The sequence below is a fragment of the Podarcis cretensis genome (assembly GCF_951804945.1).
Source record: "Podarcis cretensis genome assembly, chromosome: 16".
Lineage (NCBI taxonomy): Eukaryota > Metazoa > Chordata > Lepidosauria > Squamata > Lacertidae > Podarcis > Podarcis cretensis.
In genome coordinates this window covers 16850752-16871485 of record NC_137186.1, presented here as the reverse complement: position 1 = coordinate 16871485, position 20734 = coordinate 16850752, and the positions used below count along the sequence as shown (strand labels likewise).

Here is a 20734-nt window from a genome sequence, read left to right as displayed (position 1 = left end):
TCCTGCAGTCTCCAGCATTGCTACCTCCAACCAAAGAGGCAGAGCCCACCATCATGGTTAGTTCGCCCTCTCCATGAATTTGTCCAGTCGCTTTCAAGCCTCACACACTCCACCTTCATTTCAAAGGACAGGTGGGCACAGAGATCAAAGGGACAGAGACAGTTTGGGAATCTGGAGACTGCCTCTCCTATCTGCCTTAAAGCCATACAAGCCTCTATAACAACCTGAGTTGCACCTTGTCTTCCAACCCCTTGGCAACCCATCTTTCTCCTGGCTGCTGATGTCTGCCCCCTCCAAGTGAGCTCCCTTTGCCATCTCCTTCTGAGCAGCTGTGGTTTGGGCCCAAAGGGACAGGGTAGGCGAGTGGGCATCTTGCCTGAAGGTGCTTGAGAACCTGGAGCCAGCCCTGTTCAGCTGAGCAATAGCTGGCTGCTAGCATATCATAATCTCCCTCCCGCTGCACCCGCTCACATCCTCTGCGTCGGTGGCTTTGTCCTTCCTCCTTAACTGAACTCATTAGGCATCTCACAGGAAGAAGAGTTGCCCTATGGAGCAACTCCAGGGCAAGCCAGGGATGAATCTGGCAGAACTTGCAGGCTCCCTGGGCGCTGACCCGTGGGCAGAGATGACGAAACTTTGAGGTTGGAACGTGCAAGAGAAAAGGCCCTGGCTCACCCCAGAGTCTGCTCTGGATTCCAAGAAGCCATCTGCAGGTTCATAGTATGATAGATACATAGAATCATAGAATTGTAGAGTTGGAAAGGACCTTGGTACCAACTCCCTGCAAAGCAGGAATATGCAGCCGTCCCATACGGGGATCGAACTTGCAACCTTGGTGTTATCAGCACCATGCTCTAACCATTCAGCTATTCAGGCACATCCAGAATAACTTAAGAGGAGCCTGCAGGGTCAGGCCTAGCGGCCACCTAGTCTAATGTCCTGTTCTCACCCGGGTCTCCCAGGTCCAGCATTCTAACCGCTATATTATATATATGCTATTTTAACACCCTGTGACTTATAACTGGAAGCGGCATTGATCCTGTTTTTTTGCAAATGTTTCTTTGCAGTATACATGGTAAATCTTTTAAAATGAAACAATGCCCTTTGCACGCACTCAGAGGCAATTTTTATTCATGTCCAGCTCTAGCACCAGTACTAAACACTTGGTTTGAGTCCAGGTAATCCTGACTCAAAGGGACGCAGGTGGCGCTGTGGGTTAAAGCCTCAGCGCCTAGGGCTTGCCGATCGAAAGGTCGGCGGTTCGAATCCCTGCGGTTCGAATCCCTGCGGCGGGGTGCGCTCCCGCTGCTCGGTCCCAGCGCCTGCCAACCTAGCAGTTCGAAAGCACCTCCGGGTGCAAGTAGATAAATAGGGACCGCTTACCAGCGGGAAGGTAAACGGCGTTTCCGTGTGCGGCTCTGGCTCACCAGAGCAGCGATGTCACGCTGGCCACGTGACCCGGAAGTGTCTCCGGACAGCGCTGGCCCCTGGCCTCTTAAGTGAGATGGGCGCACAACCCCAGAGTCTGTCAAGACTGGCCCGTACGGGCAGGGGTAACTTTACCTTTAATCCTGACTCAAACCAAGTGTTTGTGTATGCGGAGTGTCTAGCTATTTGTCACTGCACTCCTCAAATTGTGCAACAGAAACAAGCTCTGCATCATCACATGCCTGGAGGAGAGACCTGGAGGAAATCGCCCCCATTGGAGAAGCAGGACAGGGTGTGTGCCATTGTTTGTTTGTGAGAGAGGGACAGAAGCAGTTTCTAGGAATTTGCAGCCCAGTGGCCATGATTCAGGGCACAGGGGAAGCGGGGCAATGGCCTCGTGCCTGGCAGGAAATAAGATGGTTAAATCATGAATCATTAACTATTTGTGTATTGCTCTTTCTTCCTCAGACGTAAGTAGGTCAATCTTTTTTTTGGGGGGGCAGGACCAAATAATGCACCCTCAGTTTATTGTGTCTTTATATTGATTAACTGGGGGAACCCTTGTGTAATGTGCCTGTGTCTGTGGGGTGATTGAGGGGAGAATCCCTCTAAGCTGCCTCTCCAGACAGAAAGAAAACAGGGAGTTGGGGGGGGGGGCTTTAACAGGGGTGGGACAAGGAATCTCTTCTTCTTTAGCTCCAGTATCTATAGAAAAAGGGAATGTAATGAGACCCACAGACTGCCAAATGCATTTGAATCAGAGCCAGCCCTATCATTAGGTATGAGGTATCTACCCTTGGGCAACTGATTCTGAGAATCCTGGAAGGGCAGCAAGTTCTTTTTACCTCAGTAACATAGTATTATGCTTGTGGGATTTTCTGCATCATGTGGCAAAACAGCTTGCTGCTGGTCCTGGACGTGATGCCTTGGGGAGGGAAATTTGTTGCTCTCTTCATATGATACATTTAAAGTGCTAGGATACCCAATTTAAACTGCCATGGCCTCTTCCCCCAAAGAATCCTGGGAGCTGTAGTATGGTAAAGGTAAAGGTAAAGGTACCCCTGCCCGTACGGGCCAGTCTTGACAGACTCTGGGGTTGTGCGCCCATCTCACTTAAGAGGCCAGGGGCCAGCGCTGTCCGGAGACACTTCCGGGTCACGTGGCCAGCGTGACATCGCTGCTCTGGCCAGAGCCAGAGCCAGAGCCGCACACGGAAACGCCGTTTACCTTCCCGCTGGTAAGCGGCCCCTATTTATCTACTTGCACCCGGAGGTGCTTTCGAACTGCTAGGTTGGCAGGCGCTGGGACCGAGCAGCGGGAGCGCACCCCGCCGCAGGGATTCGAACCGCCGACCTTTCGATCGGCAAGTCCTAGGCGCTGAGGCTTTAACCCACAGCGCCACCTGCGTCCCGTAGTATGGTAAAGGTGCTGAAATTTGTTAGGAAGCCACCATTCTACAATTCCCATAATGCCTTGTGTAGAGGAATGGATTGCTAACCACTCTGGGAATTAGACTTATAGAATCATAGAATTGTAGAGTTGGAAGGGACCCTGTGGATTCCAGTCCAACCCCCTGCAACGCAGGAATATTATTTACCTTTCCAACTACCTATCCAATTATTTACCTATCCAACCAACTGAGCTATCCTACCCTGAACATGTACCGTATTTTTCGCTCTATCAGACGCACCTAGATTTTAAGAGGAGGAAAACAAGAAAAAAATATTCTGAATCAAATGTTGTTGAAGAAGCTTTGCGCGGCTATCCCTGAAGCCAGAACAGCAAGAGGGATTGCTGCGCAGCGATCCCACTTGCTGTTCTGGCTTCAGCGATAGCTGCACAGCCTGCATTTGCTCCATAAGACGCACACACATTTCCCCTTTTTAGGAGGGAAAAGGTGTGTCTTATAGAGCGAAAAATATGGTAGTTCCGGGGGTGGGATAGGGGGTCTCTTAAGAAATCTTAACGAACAACAGCCCCCAGAATTCTTTGGAGGAAGGCATGGCTGTTTAAAGTGGTATGGTGCTTTAAATGCTTGATGTGAATGTGGCCATTGGGTTGTGCTAGACAACCCTTGGGGTCCCTCCCAACTCTACAATTTTACTCTAGTTGCATCTTTCTCAGCAACTGGGCACTGCATGCTGCTGCAGACCAGGAAGAGAGCAGGTATCTGTTCACACATACACACCCATGCGCACAGTCCTAGCCACAGCCACCCCAATGGTCTGGTGGTGACTGATTAACCCACCTCCCCAACCTCCCTCCACATCCTTCCTCCTGGCATAAAAGGGCACCCTGCGCTTGAGACAAAGGTAACGCCAAGAGGAAGGATGTCTCCTGCCAAAGGCCTGCGTCGCCTCTCCCTCTGCCCCAAGGCCCCCGTAGCTGCTATCCCCTTTGGGGACCTGCTGGAGAAAGTGGGCAGCATGGGCCCCTTCCAGGTCTTTTCTGTCCTGCTGCTCACCTTGCCAGTCCTGCTCCTCGCCAGTCACAACCTGGTGCAGAACTTCAGCGCTGCCTCCCCGGAGCACCGATGTCGCCTGCCGTCACCAGCCAACACCTCCCATCACGGTCACCCTCTCTTTCTGGACCAGAGCGCTTGGCCGGACAGATGCCACCGCTTTGCCGTCAGGCTGGCCCTTGACGCCAATGACTCCCTGAGCCAGGATAGGGACCCTGAGCTGGAGCCATGCCAGGACGGCTGGCAGTATGACCGCAGCACCTTCACCTCCACCATCGTCACCGAGGTATGAATAACATTAACACCCTTCCTCTGAAGAGGCAGGGTAACACACCTGGCTTCTTCTCACTTTTTATGCTCACAACAGCCCTGTGAGGTAGGTTAAGTGGAGAGAGAGGATGGCTCAAGTGAGCATCATGGTTCCATGGGAATTTGAAACCAATGTGAGAGCTAGTGGTGGTGTGGTGGTTAGAGTGCCAGGCTAGGACCTGGGAGAGACCAGGGTTCAAATCCCCACTTGGCCGTAAAGCTCACTGGGTGACTTCAGGTCAGTCCCTGCCCCTCAGCCTAACCTACCTCAGAGGGATGTTGTTATAAGGATTAAATGAGGACAAAATGGGGAGGAGAAGTATGTGGGCCACTTTGAGCTCCTTAAACATTATGGGATAGAATCAGAGAGTTGGTACCCTGAGGGTCATCTAGTCCAACCCACTGCAGTGCAGAAATTTCGACATGCAGCTCCCTATCCAATTTGAAACCATACCAGACCCTGCTTAGCTTTGCGAATAGGATAGCAGTTTTATTGCTGTGCCACTATATAAATAAATAGCCCCAGGCCTCCCAGTCTCTAGCCCAACACTCACTTTGAAACCCCAGGCAAAACCCAGTTCCAAATGACAAATATGCATGGCCTCAAAACATGTCACAGGGAGACTGCAGGGCGGGTGACAACAGACAAGGAGGGAAGGCTATCAGATGCCAAGGCAGCCTGGCGGCCCATTTTGGAGGCAGCTTTGAAATGACCCAGGAGGCGATGCACCTGTTTACACCAGCCTTTGACACCAGTGTTTTGTTTATTTGTTTTATTGCATTTCTATCCCACAATTTCTAACCAAGGAGCTCAAATTGGCAATCAGGGTTCTCCTCCCCTCATTTAATCCCCCACACCAGCAACCCTGTGAGGTAGGTGTCTGCCTTCCATCAGGGTCACACACCCAGTAAACTTCACAGCCCAAGTGGGGATTTGAACCCCTGTCTCTTCCGAGTCCTAGTCCAACATTCTAACCACTACACCACCCTGCCTTCAGGACCCACCCTATTACAGTATTGTGAATGCAATGTGTTTTAACTGTTTTTCATTCTGAGTTTTAAATTGTTGCAACCCTCTCTGGGACTTGGTGAAGGGCAGGTAATAATAATAACAACAATAATAATAATAATGGGAACTTGATTGGGGGTTTTCACCCCAGTCTCCACCCTCTCCCCTCCACTGCACGCGTCCCACAAAGACCAGTATGACACCTCATGTTTCACTGATCTCCCCCTCCCCGAAGGCTGCCTCACTAAATCTGTCTCCCTCTCTCTTCCCTGCAGTGGGATCTGGTCTGTCACCTACAACCCCTCAAGAGCCTGGCTCAGTCCCTCTTCATGGGAGGGGTCTTGGTGGGAGCCTTCATCTTTGGAGACCTCTCCGACAGGTAATAAGCCAGCCTGCTTGCCTCACCTTGTTCTTCAACTGGGTGGTCCCATCTCCCTCAAAAACCCCAACCTCTCCTTCTGGATCTGTCAGCTTGGATAATCGTAACACACACACAAAATCCTTACCTCTCCTGGACTCAAAGAGACCATTTAGCTGACGGTCAACAGCTCCTAGCCACAACGGCTATCCTCTGCCTCCACCGTAGAGGCAGCAATGCTTCTGAATCCCAGTTGCTGGAAACAGCAGGAGGGGAGAGTTGCTCCTGTGTTCGAATCCTGCTTGAGGTTTTCCCAGTGAGGCCACTGGCCACTGGTCAGATCCATCAGGTTCTTCTTGTGTTCCTACAAGTCTCTCTCTCTCCCAGACATTGGCCCTTTGGATCCAGCTTGCTCCTCATAACACTCCAAATCACAATCTGTGTCAGAGGTGGGGAACTGGTGTGTTTCTGGACTGCAGGTCCCATTGTTGTTCTCTGTGGGTCTGGGGCTGGTGGGAGTTGGGGTGCAGGCACACCCGGAGGGCCACAGGCTCCCTAGTGGCATCAGTAACCCAGCAATGGGAATCCTGCAGCGTTGCTCGATGGGCCTGTAATTGATTCACAAGCCTCACTTAATGATTACTGTATTAGGTTGACAGGAAGAGCAGAACAATGCAAGACCTGCAACTGGGTCATTTAAGGCCAAAGGCCTATCTAGTCCCACATGCTGGTCCCACGAGGGCCAGTCAGGTGCCTTAGGGGGTGTGATCCACAGGGCTGGCCCAAGAAATGATGCTGCCTGAGACCAGGGACAAGATGGCTCCTCCTCTTCTTCCAGGAATGAAAGCTAAGCAGGCTGCCAGCTGCCAGTCAACTTCCTCCAGTATACCAGAGGGCTGGTGACAACGACCATGTTCACACACCATGCCTATAAAGAGCTATCCTGCCACTTTGAACAGTTATGGCTTCCCCCAGAGAATTATGGGAGCTGTGGTTGGCTAAGGGTGCTGAGAGTTGCTAGGAAACCTCTACTCCCCTCCCAGAACTACAATTCCCAGAGTCCGCCATGAAGAGGGACTGGATGTTAAAACCACTCTGGGAACTGTAGTTCTGTGAGGGGAATGGGGTTTCTTCCTGTCAGCAGCAACCTGTCGGCACCCTTCGCAAACTACAGCTCCCAGGATTCTTTGGGGGTAGTAGCCCTGACTGCTTAAAAGTGGCACAACAGTGCTTTAAATGTATGGTATGGATGTGGCCTAGCTTCAGGGTTCAGAACAGGCATACAGTGGTACCTTGGGTTACATACGCTTCAGGTCACATACGCTTCAGGTTACAGACTCCGCTAACCCAGAAATAGTGCTTCAGGTTAAGAACTTTGCTTCAGGATAAGAACAGAAATTGGGCTCCGGCGGCGTGGCAGCAGCAGCAGCAGCAGCAGAAAGCCGCATTAGCTAAAGTGGTGCTTCAGATTAAGAACAGTTTCAGGTTAAGAATGGACCTCCGGAATGAATTAAGTACTTAACCCGAGGTACCACTGTATACTGCTCTGCCCACTCCCCCCCGCCACCAAGTATGGACAGCCTGAGGCAGCAGGGCTCTTCCTAATGCTGAACTGTGGTTACTTGAAAATGGAAATGGAAGGTGCCAATTCCACAGCCTATGCCAGAGGAGGAGAGGGGAGGCCCGAGCACACAAGGCCTGTCACAACCCATCCCTCGTAGTCATACGAACCCTCCTAATATTATTTATTTTTTGAGAGCATTTATACCCCACTATTCAGCCAAAAAGGCTCTCAGAGTGCCTTACGTGCTACTGGTTAAATGCAATCAGTCGCTGCGCCTGCAGGCTTACAATAAATAAAAAAAGACATGGCACGCAAGAGAAGGGGGAAAGGGAGGGAAGAGGGAAAAAATCAAGCTCAGGCACCTTTATCCTTCTAATGACCAGCTAGACCAGTTCAGCAACTTCCCACATGCTGCCTACAAAGCATTTCCCAGAGCTGACCATTGACATCTTGGCTGTACAGGTTTGGGCGCCGTCTGATCCTCATCTGGTCGCTGCTGCTGGTCGCTGTCACGGGGACAGGGGCTGCCTTCTCTGCCACCTTTGCCACCTACTGCATCTTCCGCTTCCTAAGCGGCGTGGGCATCTCTGGCTTCCTGCTGAACTATGTCTGCCTCAGTGAGTGCCACTGGTTGTGCCCTGGAGACAACCTGGGATGATGGTGGAGGGGATGGAGGAGAACAACACTCTCCCTGCTCTGAGAAAAAGGCCTTTGCTGAAGCTGGTCTTTGCTTCGGGGGTGGGGGAAATCTCCCATGGGTGCTCCTGGCCTTTCCCCATTGCTCTCTCCACAGCTGCTCAGCTCTCTGGGGTCAAGGGCAGAGGAGGGTCTTCTCCATCACTTTTGTCACCTGATACTTTTATTAAATGTCAGGGATTGAAACTGAGGCCTTGCCTGTGCAGAGCAGGTGTCATGCTGCAGACCAATTGCCCCTTCCCATAATGTTTGTCCATCTTGAGATAGCCAGTGTGGTGTAGACATTAGAGTGTCAGACTAGGACCTGGGAGACCAGGGTTAAAATCCCCACTAGGCTATGAAGCTCACTGAGTCTGACCTTGGGCCAGGTAATGCTTCTCTCAGCCTAACCTACCTCACAGGGTTATTGTGGGGATTAAATGAGGACAAGGACCTGGGAGACCTGGGTTCAAATCCCCACTCAGCCATGAAGCTCACTGGGTGTGACTTTGGGAGCCAGTCACTGCTTCTCTCATCCCAACCTACCTTGCAGTGCTGTTGTGGGGATTAAATGAGGAGAGGGAGAACAGTGTGTACCACCTTGAGCTTTGATAACAACAACAACAACAACAACAACAACAACAACAACAACAACAAATTTGTAGACACCCTATACCCTCAGGTCTCAGGGCACCTTACAAGATAAAATCACAATATAAAAATACAAAATACATAATCAAAATAAAAACAAAAACCCAATAACCCCCCAACACATTTTAAAAGGGCATTGGATATGTGATATAAATGCAATAAGTAATAATAATAAACCTGTTATTTTTTAAAAAAACCCACCAACCAACCAATATTCTCCACATATAAGCACACAGCTAGAGACATTATTGAACCGCCTTGGTTCCTCCAGGTCCAGCTCCATTTTAGACTTTGGGATTTCCTGTTCTCCCTTCCCCAGGCCTGGAGTGGGTGCCCACCAAGCATCGTGCCACGGTGGTGGCCACACAGAGTTACAGCAGCACAGCTGGGCAGGTGCTCCTTGCCGGCCTGGCCTATGGCCTCCGCGACTGGCGCTGGCTGCAGCTGGCCATCTCCGCCCCGTTTTTTGTCTTCTTCGCCTACTCTTGGTGAGTTTGGGGTCCCAGCCCCTGTGGCTGAAATGGAGAAGGGGAATGAAGAGCAAAAGAGCATAGGAGCTAGGCTGCATCAACAGAAGTCGAATGTCCAGATCAAGGGAAGCCATATTACCGCTCTATTCTGCCTTGGTCAGACCCCACCTGGAGTCCTGTGTCCAGTTCTGGGCACCACAATTTAAGAAGGATGTTGACAAGATGGAAGGTGTGCAGAGGAGGCTGACCAAGATAATAAATGGTCTGGAAACCAAGACTTAATGAAAGAGAACGGTTAAGTGAATTGGGATTGTTTAGCCTGGAGGAGAGGAGATGGAGAGGCGATGGGATAGCCTTCAAATATCTGAAGGGCTGTCACACAGAAAGTGGGAAAAGCTTTTTTTCTACTGTCAATACGTATAAATGAATAGATGGCCAGTTTCAAGCAAGTCCTGGGATTCCTCCTCAGGTGGCTACCAGAATCAGCCCGGTGGCTCCTTATGAACAATGAGCGGGAGGCCGCCCTCCGCAACCTGAAGCGTGTGGCCAAGATCAATGGGAAGGTGGCTACAGGGGAGGCCATGGTTCTGGAGGTGAGTGAAGACCCCTGGTCATCTTTGGTTGCAGCATGACCCACCGCCAAGGGTCAGTCTGGCAGCTGAGCGTTTGTGGGCCCTGGTGGAAATACAAATCCTACTGTGTTAGTGGCACACAACATTCATGTGTGGTTTGGGCAGCTACTGGGCACCACACTCATAAATGCAGTGGACCCACCTTCCCAGAACAACATTGGGTCCCAGACCATTGGCTAAGCTCGCTGGGGATGAAGGGTTTTGTAGTCCAACCACATCTGGGGACCCAAGGCTGAAGATGAACACTGGCCTAGGAGATGGGAAAGGAGAGAGGGGGAGATCAAAGATCACCCCACAGATATTTAGTTGCTGACAGCCCTGAAAAGTGGGGCAGGGTCACTGAGAGTGGGTTTGGGCCCTAGTGAATGTTTTCCAAGGTCCGCCAGCAAGGTTGGACCAACTAAGAATCCTTACAGGTGATAGAAAATAAAATGTATGTTCACAGTTTTTATGATAACAATACTTATTGTTACATGCCTCCTCAATCCCTCAGCGGTGTGAAATTCCAGGGGTCTTGGTCCTTACCCAGGGTTCATTTTTCCCTTGGAAATGAAGCACAGCAGAGACTGTGGTGTCTCAGCCATGACATCCTCTTCCCCCTACCTGGTGGGCTGAGATTTCTTGCCTTCCGTTCCTCCTCAGATGCTGGAGACCGAAGTGGCAAACAGCACTTCAAAGAGGGGCGCCCACTCCTGCTTGGACCTCTTCCGCACTCCGACCCTGAGACGGATCTCTTGCTGCCTCATGTTGATAAGGTACCCCAAGAGGCTCCCAGAATGGGCTGGGGCAAAAAAAATAAAATCAGGTGGGGTAGGGAGCAGAAGCAGATACAGAAGAGGGGTAGGCACCCTCAGGCCATGTGTAGGCATCAGGACTACCTCCCCCGCCGGCTTGAATATGTCCCTGATCTGTGATGATGCCTTTTACATCCATTGATGGAGAAACGGGAGGAACCTCTGGTCTTGGCATGGCTGCAGTGCAGCCCCCTATACAAAATAATAGCCACACCCAACTGGCCTGCCCACTTTTGCCTCTAGCCCTGCCTACAAACAAACTGCATGTGGACCCCGAAGGGGTGCCTACAGGGGGATGCAGACCTTGGGAGGTCCTCCACCACTGATGTAGAATGAGAGGACTAGACCTCCCAAAGGTCCACTGCATCTCCCCGCGACTCTGCCAGAATGCTGTCTTATCTCAATGCAAGGGGTGAGCCTCCCTCTGACCCCCTCCCTCCTCCTCCCCACACAGCTTCTCCATCAACCTGGCCTACTTTGGCCTCTCCATGGACCTTTCTGTCTTTGGCCTGGACGTCTTCGTGGTCCAGCTCTTCTTCGGGACCATCGACCTGCTGGCCAAGATGGGCTGCGCCCTTTTGCTGGCATTCTTCGGCCGCAGAACCATCCAGAGCCTCTCCCTCATCCTGGCTGGAGTTTTCCTCTTGCTCACCCTCGCGGTACCCACTGGTAAGGAGCAACCTCTGGGTGAAGGGGCTGGGCATGAGCACTCCCCAAAAATAACCCATGGGGAGGCTTCTTCTGGAGCAGTCAGTTCACAGCCAAGATGTTCCAGGACAGGATGCTGCAGCAAGAGCCTCTGAAAAACCATGGGGTTGGCTTTCCCACCCTGTGTAAGCTGGGGGACAGAGATCTGGCTACCAGAGAGTGGGGTTAGGGGTCTGGGGTAGGGGTCCATGTGCCCACCGCTACCACACCGTACAATTGGGATGTGTCTTTCTATGGGGATGGAGCAAGAATTCTGACTCGCTTGATTCGGATTCCTGCATTGCCAGGGGTTGGACTAGATGACCCGTAGGGGTCCCTTCCAACTCTAGAATCATGATTCTAACCTATTTTTCCTCTTCTCCCCCTATTTGTTTCTAGAAATGTTGACAGGCCGCCTGGCCCTTGTGGTGCTGGGGAAAGGCTGCCTGGCGGCCTCCTCCATGTGCCTGTATCTCTATGGCGGGGAGCTTTTCCCAACTGTCGTGAGGTGAGCTCAGCACTGGGCAAGGATGAAAAAAGTGTCTGCATGTGTGAACTGGATCTTGACCCTGGGAAATAGTGGCTGCCCCTTAGAATCAGCTCCTGCTCCCTGTTTTATTAGAGTATCAGCCTTGGACTGGGGAGGCCCCTCCTCAAACCTCCACACAGCCTTCCTGGGTGACCTTGGGTTAATCGCCACATCTCAGCCTAATGTACCTCACAAAGGACAAAAAACAGGTGGAAGAGAACCATGTGTGCTACCTTTAGATCCTTGGAGGAGAGGACTGTTATAAATGTACTCAGCATTTTTTCGAGTAAAAAACGACAACGGGGTACTGGTACTCAGATATTGATAAAAACCAAGGGTGCCACCACAAAATGGCTGCCACGGGCAGCAAAAAAAGAGACACAGGGACGCAAAGTGGTGTTGTCCAAACCCCTGAAATTGGATAGGTTTGTATGAATGCTGGTACTCTGTACAGTTCTGAATACTGTCAGAAAAAAGGCCTTTGATGTATTCAAAAACAATTTTAATCATAATTTTATTATTTGTACCCTGCTCATCTGGCTGGGTTGCCCTAGCCATTCTGGGCAGCTTCCGACACATAGAAAAACATCAAACATTACAAAATTCCCTATACAGGGATGCCTTCAAAAAGTTGTATAGAATAATAATAATAATAATAATAATAATGGATCAGGGGTAAGATGGAGAATCCATGAAAAGAGATGTTATTCAACCCTAGCCTTGAGAAAGTGTTAGTTGTTTTTATTTTTATTACATATTTTGTGGTTTCATATCTTGATTTTGTTCTGTGAGACCCCCGGGTATAGGGCGGTATACAAATTCTAATCATCATCATCAACATCTAATTCTGATATGTGCATGTCAAAGCGTTGCAGGCAGAGAGCCTCAAGTCCCAGGAGAGGCGGGTGCTCTGTCAAGATCTTACCCCTGCTCTTTTCTTTGGCAGGCAAACAGGCACCAGCTTCACCATGGTGATGGCCCGTCTGGGTGGCATCGTGGCCCCAGGGGTGCTGACGGCTGGCGACTTCCAGCCCTTTCTGCCCCTGGTGATATTTGGCATCACTCCCATAGTCTCCGGCCTTGCCGCTGGTTTCCTTCCTGAGATACACAACCTTCCCCTGCTGGATACGGTAGAAGAAGTGGAAGAAAGGTGGGTCTTGTTTTCTCCCCTCTAGGTGTATGTGGGGGTGTCTAGTGCCACCACCCATTTCTTCCCATAAACCAGTGCCCCTCTACCCTGTTGGGATACTGCCAGGGAGACAAAAGCCATCATGGCCCCCAAGCCGCCTCCGGACGATCATCGATCTCCCGTAGATACAGTATCAGTCAATTAGCGACACGAAGCCTCGGAAATAACTTTCCACATTCCAGAGCTCATGCACGCTCTATCAGCAGAATTCGCACAGCGAAAGATGCACTCAGGAGAGCATATTTACAAGTTTATTCAGCGTTGGTCAGAACAAAGAAAAAACATGACTGCCTGTCTGCGTGTTCAGGCATAGAGAGAACAAAAGCAATAGACAAAACATAAACTTCCTGTGAACAGGAAATACGCAGACTCTGTGACTCACAAAGCCTGCTCCCTTTTAAGGTGGAACGGAAATATCCTAACATACCCTACCCTATGCAGAAAGCATTATTCAGAATAGCCGATCCTCTAAAGAAGATAGCAACGCAATAAAATTCATAGTAGTAACAACTGCACGTTTATTCAAAATCCAATTAAAATTATTTGGTTTAATTAATTCAACAAAATGGATGGACTTGATCCAGTGATGCCAACTTTTTGAAATCTGATACTTGCCTCCTGCGCCCCACCCCTCACTGCCCTCTAAGTGCCTCCCTAGGTAATTCCCCTGCCCCCCAGCAGTTTCATGGAGGACAGACATGTCAATGGCTGCAAGCCATGATGTCTCAGCTCTGTCTCCACAATCAAGAGGCGGCAATGCTTTTGAGTTTGCTGGAAGCCACAGGAGGGGAGAAGGCTCTTGTGCTCGGATCCTGCTTGCAGGTTTCCCACAGGCATCTGGTGGGCCACTGTGAGAACAGGATGCTGGACTAGATGGACCCCCTTTGGCCAGTTCCAGCAGGCTCTTATGTTCTTAGTTTGAGAAAGAAAAAAAAATCCAGAGTCATTGATATACAGTACAACACAATATCCTTATTTAGCAATAATTGTATCAATATACAGCCGGACAAAATGTTTCTCTGTGTATACTGTTAAACACTAATCAATTTCTCAAAAGCTTTCTACCCACACAGCTGTTCTCACAATCTTTCCCTTTCACCAACCACCACACCTTTAATAGGGCTTTCTTCTTCCTTTATTACACATCCTTACTCAATACAGCCAGTATTAGCCAAACACACCAGTCTTAGTAACAATCATAATAGCACCCGACAACAAATAATAATAATAATCAAAGTCCCTCTCCCTTCTTCCTATGATGGGGAAAGCTTGTTGTTTTATCAACCTTGAACATCCAATCTGGAGGAAGAGTCCTATGTGACACAAAAGCTGGTGCTCTGCACTTCAATGAGCAGTTAATGGGAATAAAATGTGTTATCTCGCCTCCCTCCCGTTCCCCACAGCTGCTTCTGTGGGGCCAAATGCAGCTTGCTTTGGTCTCTTCCGATTTTCCGATCACATGCTCTTGCCTGTCTCATTTCAAAATGATTCTCTCTCCCTCTCCCTGCGCCTCACTTTAACATCCTTCCTTCATGCGCAGCGAGCTCAGCTCTGTTCATATTTTATTCCCTTCCCCAAAGGCTGCATTTTCCCATCTCCTCTTCCTCTCTTCCTCTAACCAATAGGAGTATCCGCTTTTAATACTGTTGAATGTCATGTCCCTAGAGCCAGACGGAAACCCAAAGCAGTTCTCAAGGAGACGCAGGAGAAGAGCAGGGCTCAAGTCGTCTGGTCGACATACTTCTGAGCTTCAGATGTACGAGAAACAGGATCGTTCTCTGGGAGCCAGCCTGGGCAGGCAGAGCAAGATTCCTTACTGGAGCTCAGCCTCTTTCGAGGGACTCTGTAGTGCATGGGACAATTAGGCTGCGGACATCCATATCCCAGAGAGAAATGGAACCTTCCTGCCTCCTTGCCCACCTGTGCAAGTGAGTTCACCGCCTGAGGCCCTCCTCCTCCATCTGAAGTGAGGTGGGAGGCGACTGGAGGAAGAACCTTCTCAGTGGTGGCCACTCATTGATGGAATTCTCTCCCCAGGGAGGCCTGCCAAGCCCCTGCTTTGTAACCTTTGTGGTGCCAAGCAAATACCTCCCCAGAGAGCCAGTGTGGTGTAATGGTTAAGAGCGGTAGACTCGTAATCTGGGGAACCGGGTTCATGTCTCCGCTCCTCCACATGCAGCTGCTGGGTGACCTTGGGCTAGTCACACTTCTCTGAAGTCTCAGCCCCACTCACCTCACAGAGTGTTTGTTGTGGGGGAGGAAGGGAAAGGAGAATGTTAGCCGCTTTGAGACTCCTTGGGATAGTGATAAAGCGGGATATCAAATCCAAACTCTTCTCTTCTTCTTCACTCCAGCTTTTTAAAACTTTCAATGGTGATGCTATTGCTGCCAGTTTTATGGTTTGTATTTAAAGATAATAATGATTCAGCAAGCATCAAAGCAGGCATTGTGCCTTTCTCTCACATACATACACTCCCCTTGTCATAACTAGCCCTGCCCGACTGTTTCTCCATCTTGGTTGCCAGACCACCTTTTTGCCGTTGGCTGGACAGAAAGTTGGATGTGGAAATTGCAGAGACTAGGATGAATTTTCTCAGTCTGGGATTTGAGAAACTGGTGGGATGGGAGGTGTGACTTATCCCCTAAACTGACAGATGGATGGAAAGGCCTCTGGAACAACCCCAAGACTCTACACATACCTGCCTGTGGGAGACAAATCTCAGAGGAATACAAAAAGAGAGGTCTCCCCCCTGGGTTGACAGATTAGCCAGCCTTTCTTGACTTGCTTGCACGACTGCTCTGCACAGAAGCTTTGCTTCCAGAACAAGTCCTAAGCATTATTTATTTTGTGTCTATTGATAGTTGATTGTTAATAAATAAACAGTTGCATTTGTTACCTGGTGGTGATGCCAAGTTCTTGGGAAAGCATAAAATTGGGGAACTACAGAGCATTAGAGTTGAGAAACATTAAACACTGATGCTCTTTCCACAATGGGCATTTGCCGTGGAATAGTCACACTTTGTATACTCCCTTTTTACAGGGCATCTGCACGACATCATGAACAAAGCATATCCCTCTCACGTTTTCAGTTCTCCCTCCTCACTGAGCTCAGAAAATCTGACTAGTTATGGCCCACAGAGATTGCTCTAGACATTTCTCTCTCTGTGGTCTGTTTCTTCTTTCTAGGAATCAGCTCTGTCACTTAACCTCTTCACTTTCCAAACAATATCAGGGGTCAGGGATTCATGACTGGGAGTACTTAACACCATGGTTGCCCAATGAAAATCAGGGCCCTCCCCCCTGGGGCTGGGGAAATATTGGCTACAAAATGTTATTTGGGTTCCAGAAGTCTGGAAGCAGAGCTGCTATTCCATTTATAGTTTAAAGCAGATTAGCAAGGATTAGGCGCTGCTAAATTGTCAGTGTGTGAAAGGATCCTTTGTAAGTTTCACCTGCTGAACGTTATGAGTCCCTTATCTCAGGTGTCCTCAGTAAGACAGTACTGGACGACAGTAGCCAAAGGTAGCAATGCAGAACCCTGTTCATACCTCTAAACAAAAGAAAAAGAGGAGCTGCAGAACTGAAGGGAAGCACATGTCCTCTGCCACTGGTCAGTGGCACAAAGCCCACGCAGAAGGCTGCTTCCCTCACTGCCCAGGAGGAACATTAAGGCAATGATGGGACCAGTATGAGCTCATCCACTAGCCAGAGAAGGAGCAGGGAGCAACTGGCCTCCCCTCTCCATGCAATCCCTGCCACAAAGAACACTTACCCATTTTCCTCTACCTTCCTTGTTCCTTGTATGTTTCTTCTATTAGACTGGGAGTCAGTAGCCGAGTCCTGTCTTGGCTTTTAATATCTGTAGAGAGCTTCAAAAATTTTAGGTGCTTTATAAAAATTAAATACTGCTATCACGGGAGGGGGTGGTGGCTAGCTGGAAAGCTAAATGGTGTCCTAATTCTGTGTCTCTGATTGCCTTGGGACAAAATCTAAGCAGAGTGGATCCTATTGACGTCCAAACAAGAAGTTTTATACAGTCTCATCAGGGTGATGATCCAAGGAATATGGGGACCAAAAAGCAAATCTGCAAGGTTAGATCTTCAGGAAGACATAGACAGAGCTCTGTCTGAGGCTTTATTTATTTTTAACATTCTAGAACCATTAATCCTTCTGAGAAATCCACTGAACCATGCCTATTATCCTTTCTAGGCCTGGTCTTAGCCCTCCCTGCTTGGTGCTGGTCAAAGTTTTACTTGGGAAAGTTACCAGTCTGCTTAGAACCAGAGTAAACATGAGCTGAAGAACTGGAGGACTGGAGGAGGGCCAAATCCGAGCTGGTGTCTCTCCTCTCCTGTGGGCTGCAGAGAACCTCTTTCCCAGTTGCCCAGGTCTTTGTCCAGCTGGTCAAGCTGACAGCCCTGATGAACCTCATGGCTTCAGTACAGTGATCACTTACCTATCACCAATAAAAACTGGGGTAGGCTTGCCTAAATGAAAATGTTTTTAGCAGGCACTAAAAAGGGGACATTGATATATCAATAGGCAGGGAGTTCCAGAGGGATCTCACAAATAAACCGATGCCAAGTTGTTAAGGGCTTTATATATACAGATAGTAACACCTTGATCTAGGCCTAGCAGAACTTTAGAGCAGCCCAGCAAGGGGAGTCTGCAAGATGAACTGAGCAAGCTGGGTGAGGAGCAACATGAAAAGTAAGAGGCAACACTATAGAATTTTATAAAATCCTGCATGGAGAAAGGGGAGTGTTTTTTTCTAGAAAAAAAAGGTGCCTCTACTCACCATGAAGTTGTTACAGTAAGCGCCACACTTTTAACATATCCTCTGATGTACCATCGTCTTTTCTAGATAGCTTCCTGCTTTTTGTATCAACTGCAGAATGATGGCCTTGTAGCAGCCATGGTGCCAAATATTTGGTAGGGTTGGACCAAGTAAGAGGAGGTCCTACCATCCTGATGAACATCAGTGATGAAGTTGTCTGTGTAAACAGAGACGATCTTGATGAAGTTACTGTAAGATTCACCTAAGAAAATCCTTTCACATTCACTTGAAGATATTAAAATTGTGCTTAAAGCGTGCTTTAGAGGAATTAGTTCATCCAGGACTACATTTTCTTGAAGATATTCATGAAAGCCATGAATTGTTTCCGTTTCATCTAAGTGAAACTTTTGTGCTAGTTTTCTGATTTCAGTTTCACCAAAGGTTTTTTGCCTTCTAAGCCAATATTTGGAATTGAAAACCTTGGCACATCCAGGCAAATCAGCATCATCTCCTTCAAGTATACACTTTCTAAGAGTTTCTTTCAGACTTTCATAGATGTGTGATTAATGAGCTTAAAATTCATCTTGCTGTTGTATCTTGTAAACTCAGTCAAATCTAGGAAGAGACTTATTGGAGCCAAAATTTTGGGAAGAACTACGCGAACAATAACAATTAAAGTTGTTCTGTTACCCACAGCTGTCGATTCATCAATCATTAAGGACATTTTGTTCTTAAGAGTTCACTATGTTACTTATTAATGTTTTTCTCATTTCATCTGCAATATGGTTTACAATATTGATGCAAGCATTTTTAGAATGAAGGATACACCCCATATCTAGGTCATTAAGTTCCTGTAACTTTATTTCATCTTCAAAGTTGTTAAATGCTTGATTTTCTTTGGCAACTTTATAAACAGTTCAAAACACTTTTGCTGTTATGTCTTTATAACAAGAAAAATGTTTAAAATGTGATGTTTTAAAGGATCAGAAGTAGATTCAATACTTTCTGCTGCCTCTTCAGCCTTCCTTCTTTTACTCACTGGCATAAAGTACCGTAATTACTTATTTTACTCATAATGAGTATACAAGCAGGTAGTAAATGGTCTATAGATGAAAATTAATCATAAGCACCATAAATTCTTGTGAAATTTAAATTTAAGTAGTGCCTCCTAAGAGAAGCAGCTTGCTTCCCTCCCCAACTGCTGAACTTTCAAGAAAAAGCACTTTCCACTTACAAATTATAGGAGAAACGTAATCCAGAAATTCTGTCGTGATTCCAAATTGCTTACTTGAAAATTAACTCCCTCAAATTAAAAAGACACTTGGGAGGAAATACATTTACAATAGGGAGCACCCCCCACCTTTCATACGAAACAGGTAGGACAAGGCTTCCCCACCCACCCCAGTCCTATTTATAAGGCATACTGTATTCTTTTTTTTACCCATGGTGCCACCACTACTGTTTGACAGGGGGAGCTATTTTATTGCTCTCTCCAACTTTCCTGGGGGAATTGAAATAAGGACACAGTCCTTCCCCCAGAAAACCTACACAATATTCCAGGAAGCTTCTAGTGCAGTGTTCCCCAAACTTGGGTCTCCAGCTGTTTTTGGACAACTCCCATCATCCCTAGCTAGCAAGACCAGTGATCCGGGATGATGGGAACTGTAGTCTTAAAAAAAACAACCCAACAACAGCTGGAGACCGAAGTTTGGGAAACACTGGGCTAGTGGCAACTGAGGAAACGCCACGTGGCTGCGGCAAAAGAGCATCTTCTTTCTCTGCCTAACCCAAAGGGATCCTTTTAATGCGTCCCCTTCAGAAGGGCCCATTTCATAAACCTGATTCTTCCTTCCACGCTGCACCCCTTATTCTACACCCGCAAGCAAGAGGCAGCCTTCGTGTGACACCCCATTCCCTCACGTGACAGCTCCTGCTTTTGGGGGGGGGCGCAGAACCTACGCAATTGGTCAGTTAGTTAAATATTTTTATTTCCTTACTTGATGGGGAGGGACACAGCTTGCCCCCCTGCCCTGCCTGGCTTCCTCCTCAGCCCCCCTCTAAATCAAGTGAGGAAATAAAAATACTTAACTGACCAATTCCGTCGGTTCTGCGCCCCTCCCCCCAAAAAACCTATAAAGCCTGCCCCTCCCTAAAATAAATATCCTGGCTATGCCTACAGCCAAGAGGTGACCGGAGGCGGTTGACAGAAACTCCCTCCCCGCAAGCGATGAATGAATCAATTTATTGCAGTCACAGATCAGAGATGCGGATTATGATAGAGATGGCGGAGGCTTCTGTTTCCCGCGCTTTTTTTTAAAGCGACAACGTACTGTTTCCGGTCCATTTTCCTTCCCATGGCAAAATTTGACAGAAATGCCGCGGGGGGGGGGGGAATGGTGATAAGAGAAAAGCTTTCCTCCCTCTCTCGGAGCCCTAGAATTTGATAACATTGCTGAAGCAATGACCAACCTAGACAGCATCCTAAAAAGCAGAGACATCACCTTGCCAACAAAGGTCCATATAGTTAAAGCTGTGGTTTTCCCAGTAGTGATGTATGGAAGTGAGAGCTGGACCATAAAGAAGGCTGATCGCCGAAGAATTGATGCTTCTGAATTATGGTGCTGGAGGAGACTCTTGAGAGTCCCATGGACTGCAAGAAGATCAAACCTATCCATTCTTAAGGAAATCAGCCCTGAGTGCTCACTGGAAGGACAGATCCTGAAGCTGAGGCTCCAGTACTTTGGTCACCTCATGAGAAGAGAAGACTCACTGGAAAAGACCCTGATGTTGGGAAAGATGGAGGGCACAAGGAGAAGGGGACGACAGAGGACGAGATGGTGGGACAGTGTTCTCGAAGCTACCAGCATGAGTTTGACCAAACTGCGGGAGGCAGTGGAAGACAGGAGTGCCTGGCCTGCTCTGGTCCAGGGGGTCACGAAGAGGCGGACACGACTAAACGACTAAACAACAACAATGGCGCTGAATGTTGGAAGGTTCAGGGCAGAGAAAAGAAAGGCCTTCTCCACGCAGCGTATAGTTAAACTATGTTATACCGTACCTCTGCTATGAGGGAGCAGCACACCAATATAAAGAAAAACCCTCACTTATTTTTACATCCTTTATGGATGTTAATACATATAGCGTGGGTAGTGTTCCCGGAAGTTGCCTATCCACAAAGCAGCACGGGTTACTCTGTTAAG

At 48.5% G+C, this 20734-nt stretch overlaps 1 protein-coding gene and 1 long non-coding RNA gene across 3 annotated transcripts; one reads left to right on the top strand and one right to left on the bottom strand.

Annotated features, from left to right (window-relative positions):
- Window positions 1–1572: 1572 nt before the first annotated feature.
- Window positions 1573–15652, top strand: LOC307204811 (solute carrier family 22 member 6-A-like). Of its 2 annotated transcripts, XM_079956817.1 has the most exons (11): window positions 1573–2471; window positions 2854–4175; window positions 5483–5586; window positions 7592–7746; window positions 8775–8943; window positions 9395–9518; window positions 10200–10312; window positions 10806–11020; window positions 11438–11546; window positions 12514–12717; window positions 14422–15652. In XM_079956817.1, exons 2-11 carry the CDS (start codon window positions 3759–3761, stop codon window positions 14501–14503), a joined length of 1692 nt encoding a protein of 563 aa, XP_079812943.1. In that variant the 5' UTR covers window positions 1573–2471; window positions 2854–3758; the 3' UTR covers window positions 14504–15652. The 2 variants fall into 2 exon arrangements, with proteins under 2 accessions (XP_079812943.1, XP_079812944.1); XM_079956818.1 differs by lacking the exon at window positions 1573–2471 and having other exon boundaries at window positions 2844–4175.
- Window positions 12731–20615, bottom strand: LOC307205113. The gene is made up of 5 exons (XR_013833879.1): window positions 20507–20615; window positions 18769–19986; window positions 17556–17751; window positions 13180–13668; window positions 12731–12799 (listed from the first exon to the last, which is right to left on the bottom strand). It is a non-coding gene; the product is annotated as an uncharacterized lncRNA (long non-coding RNA).
- Window positions 20616–20734: the final 119 nt, after the last annotated feature.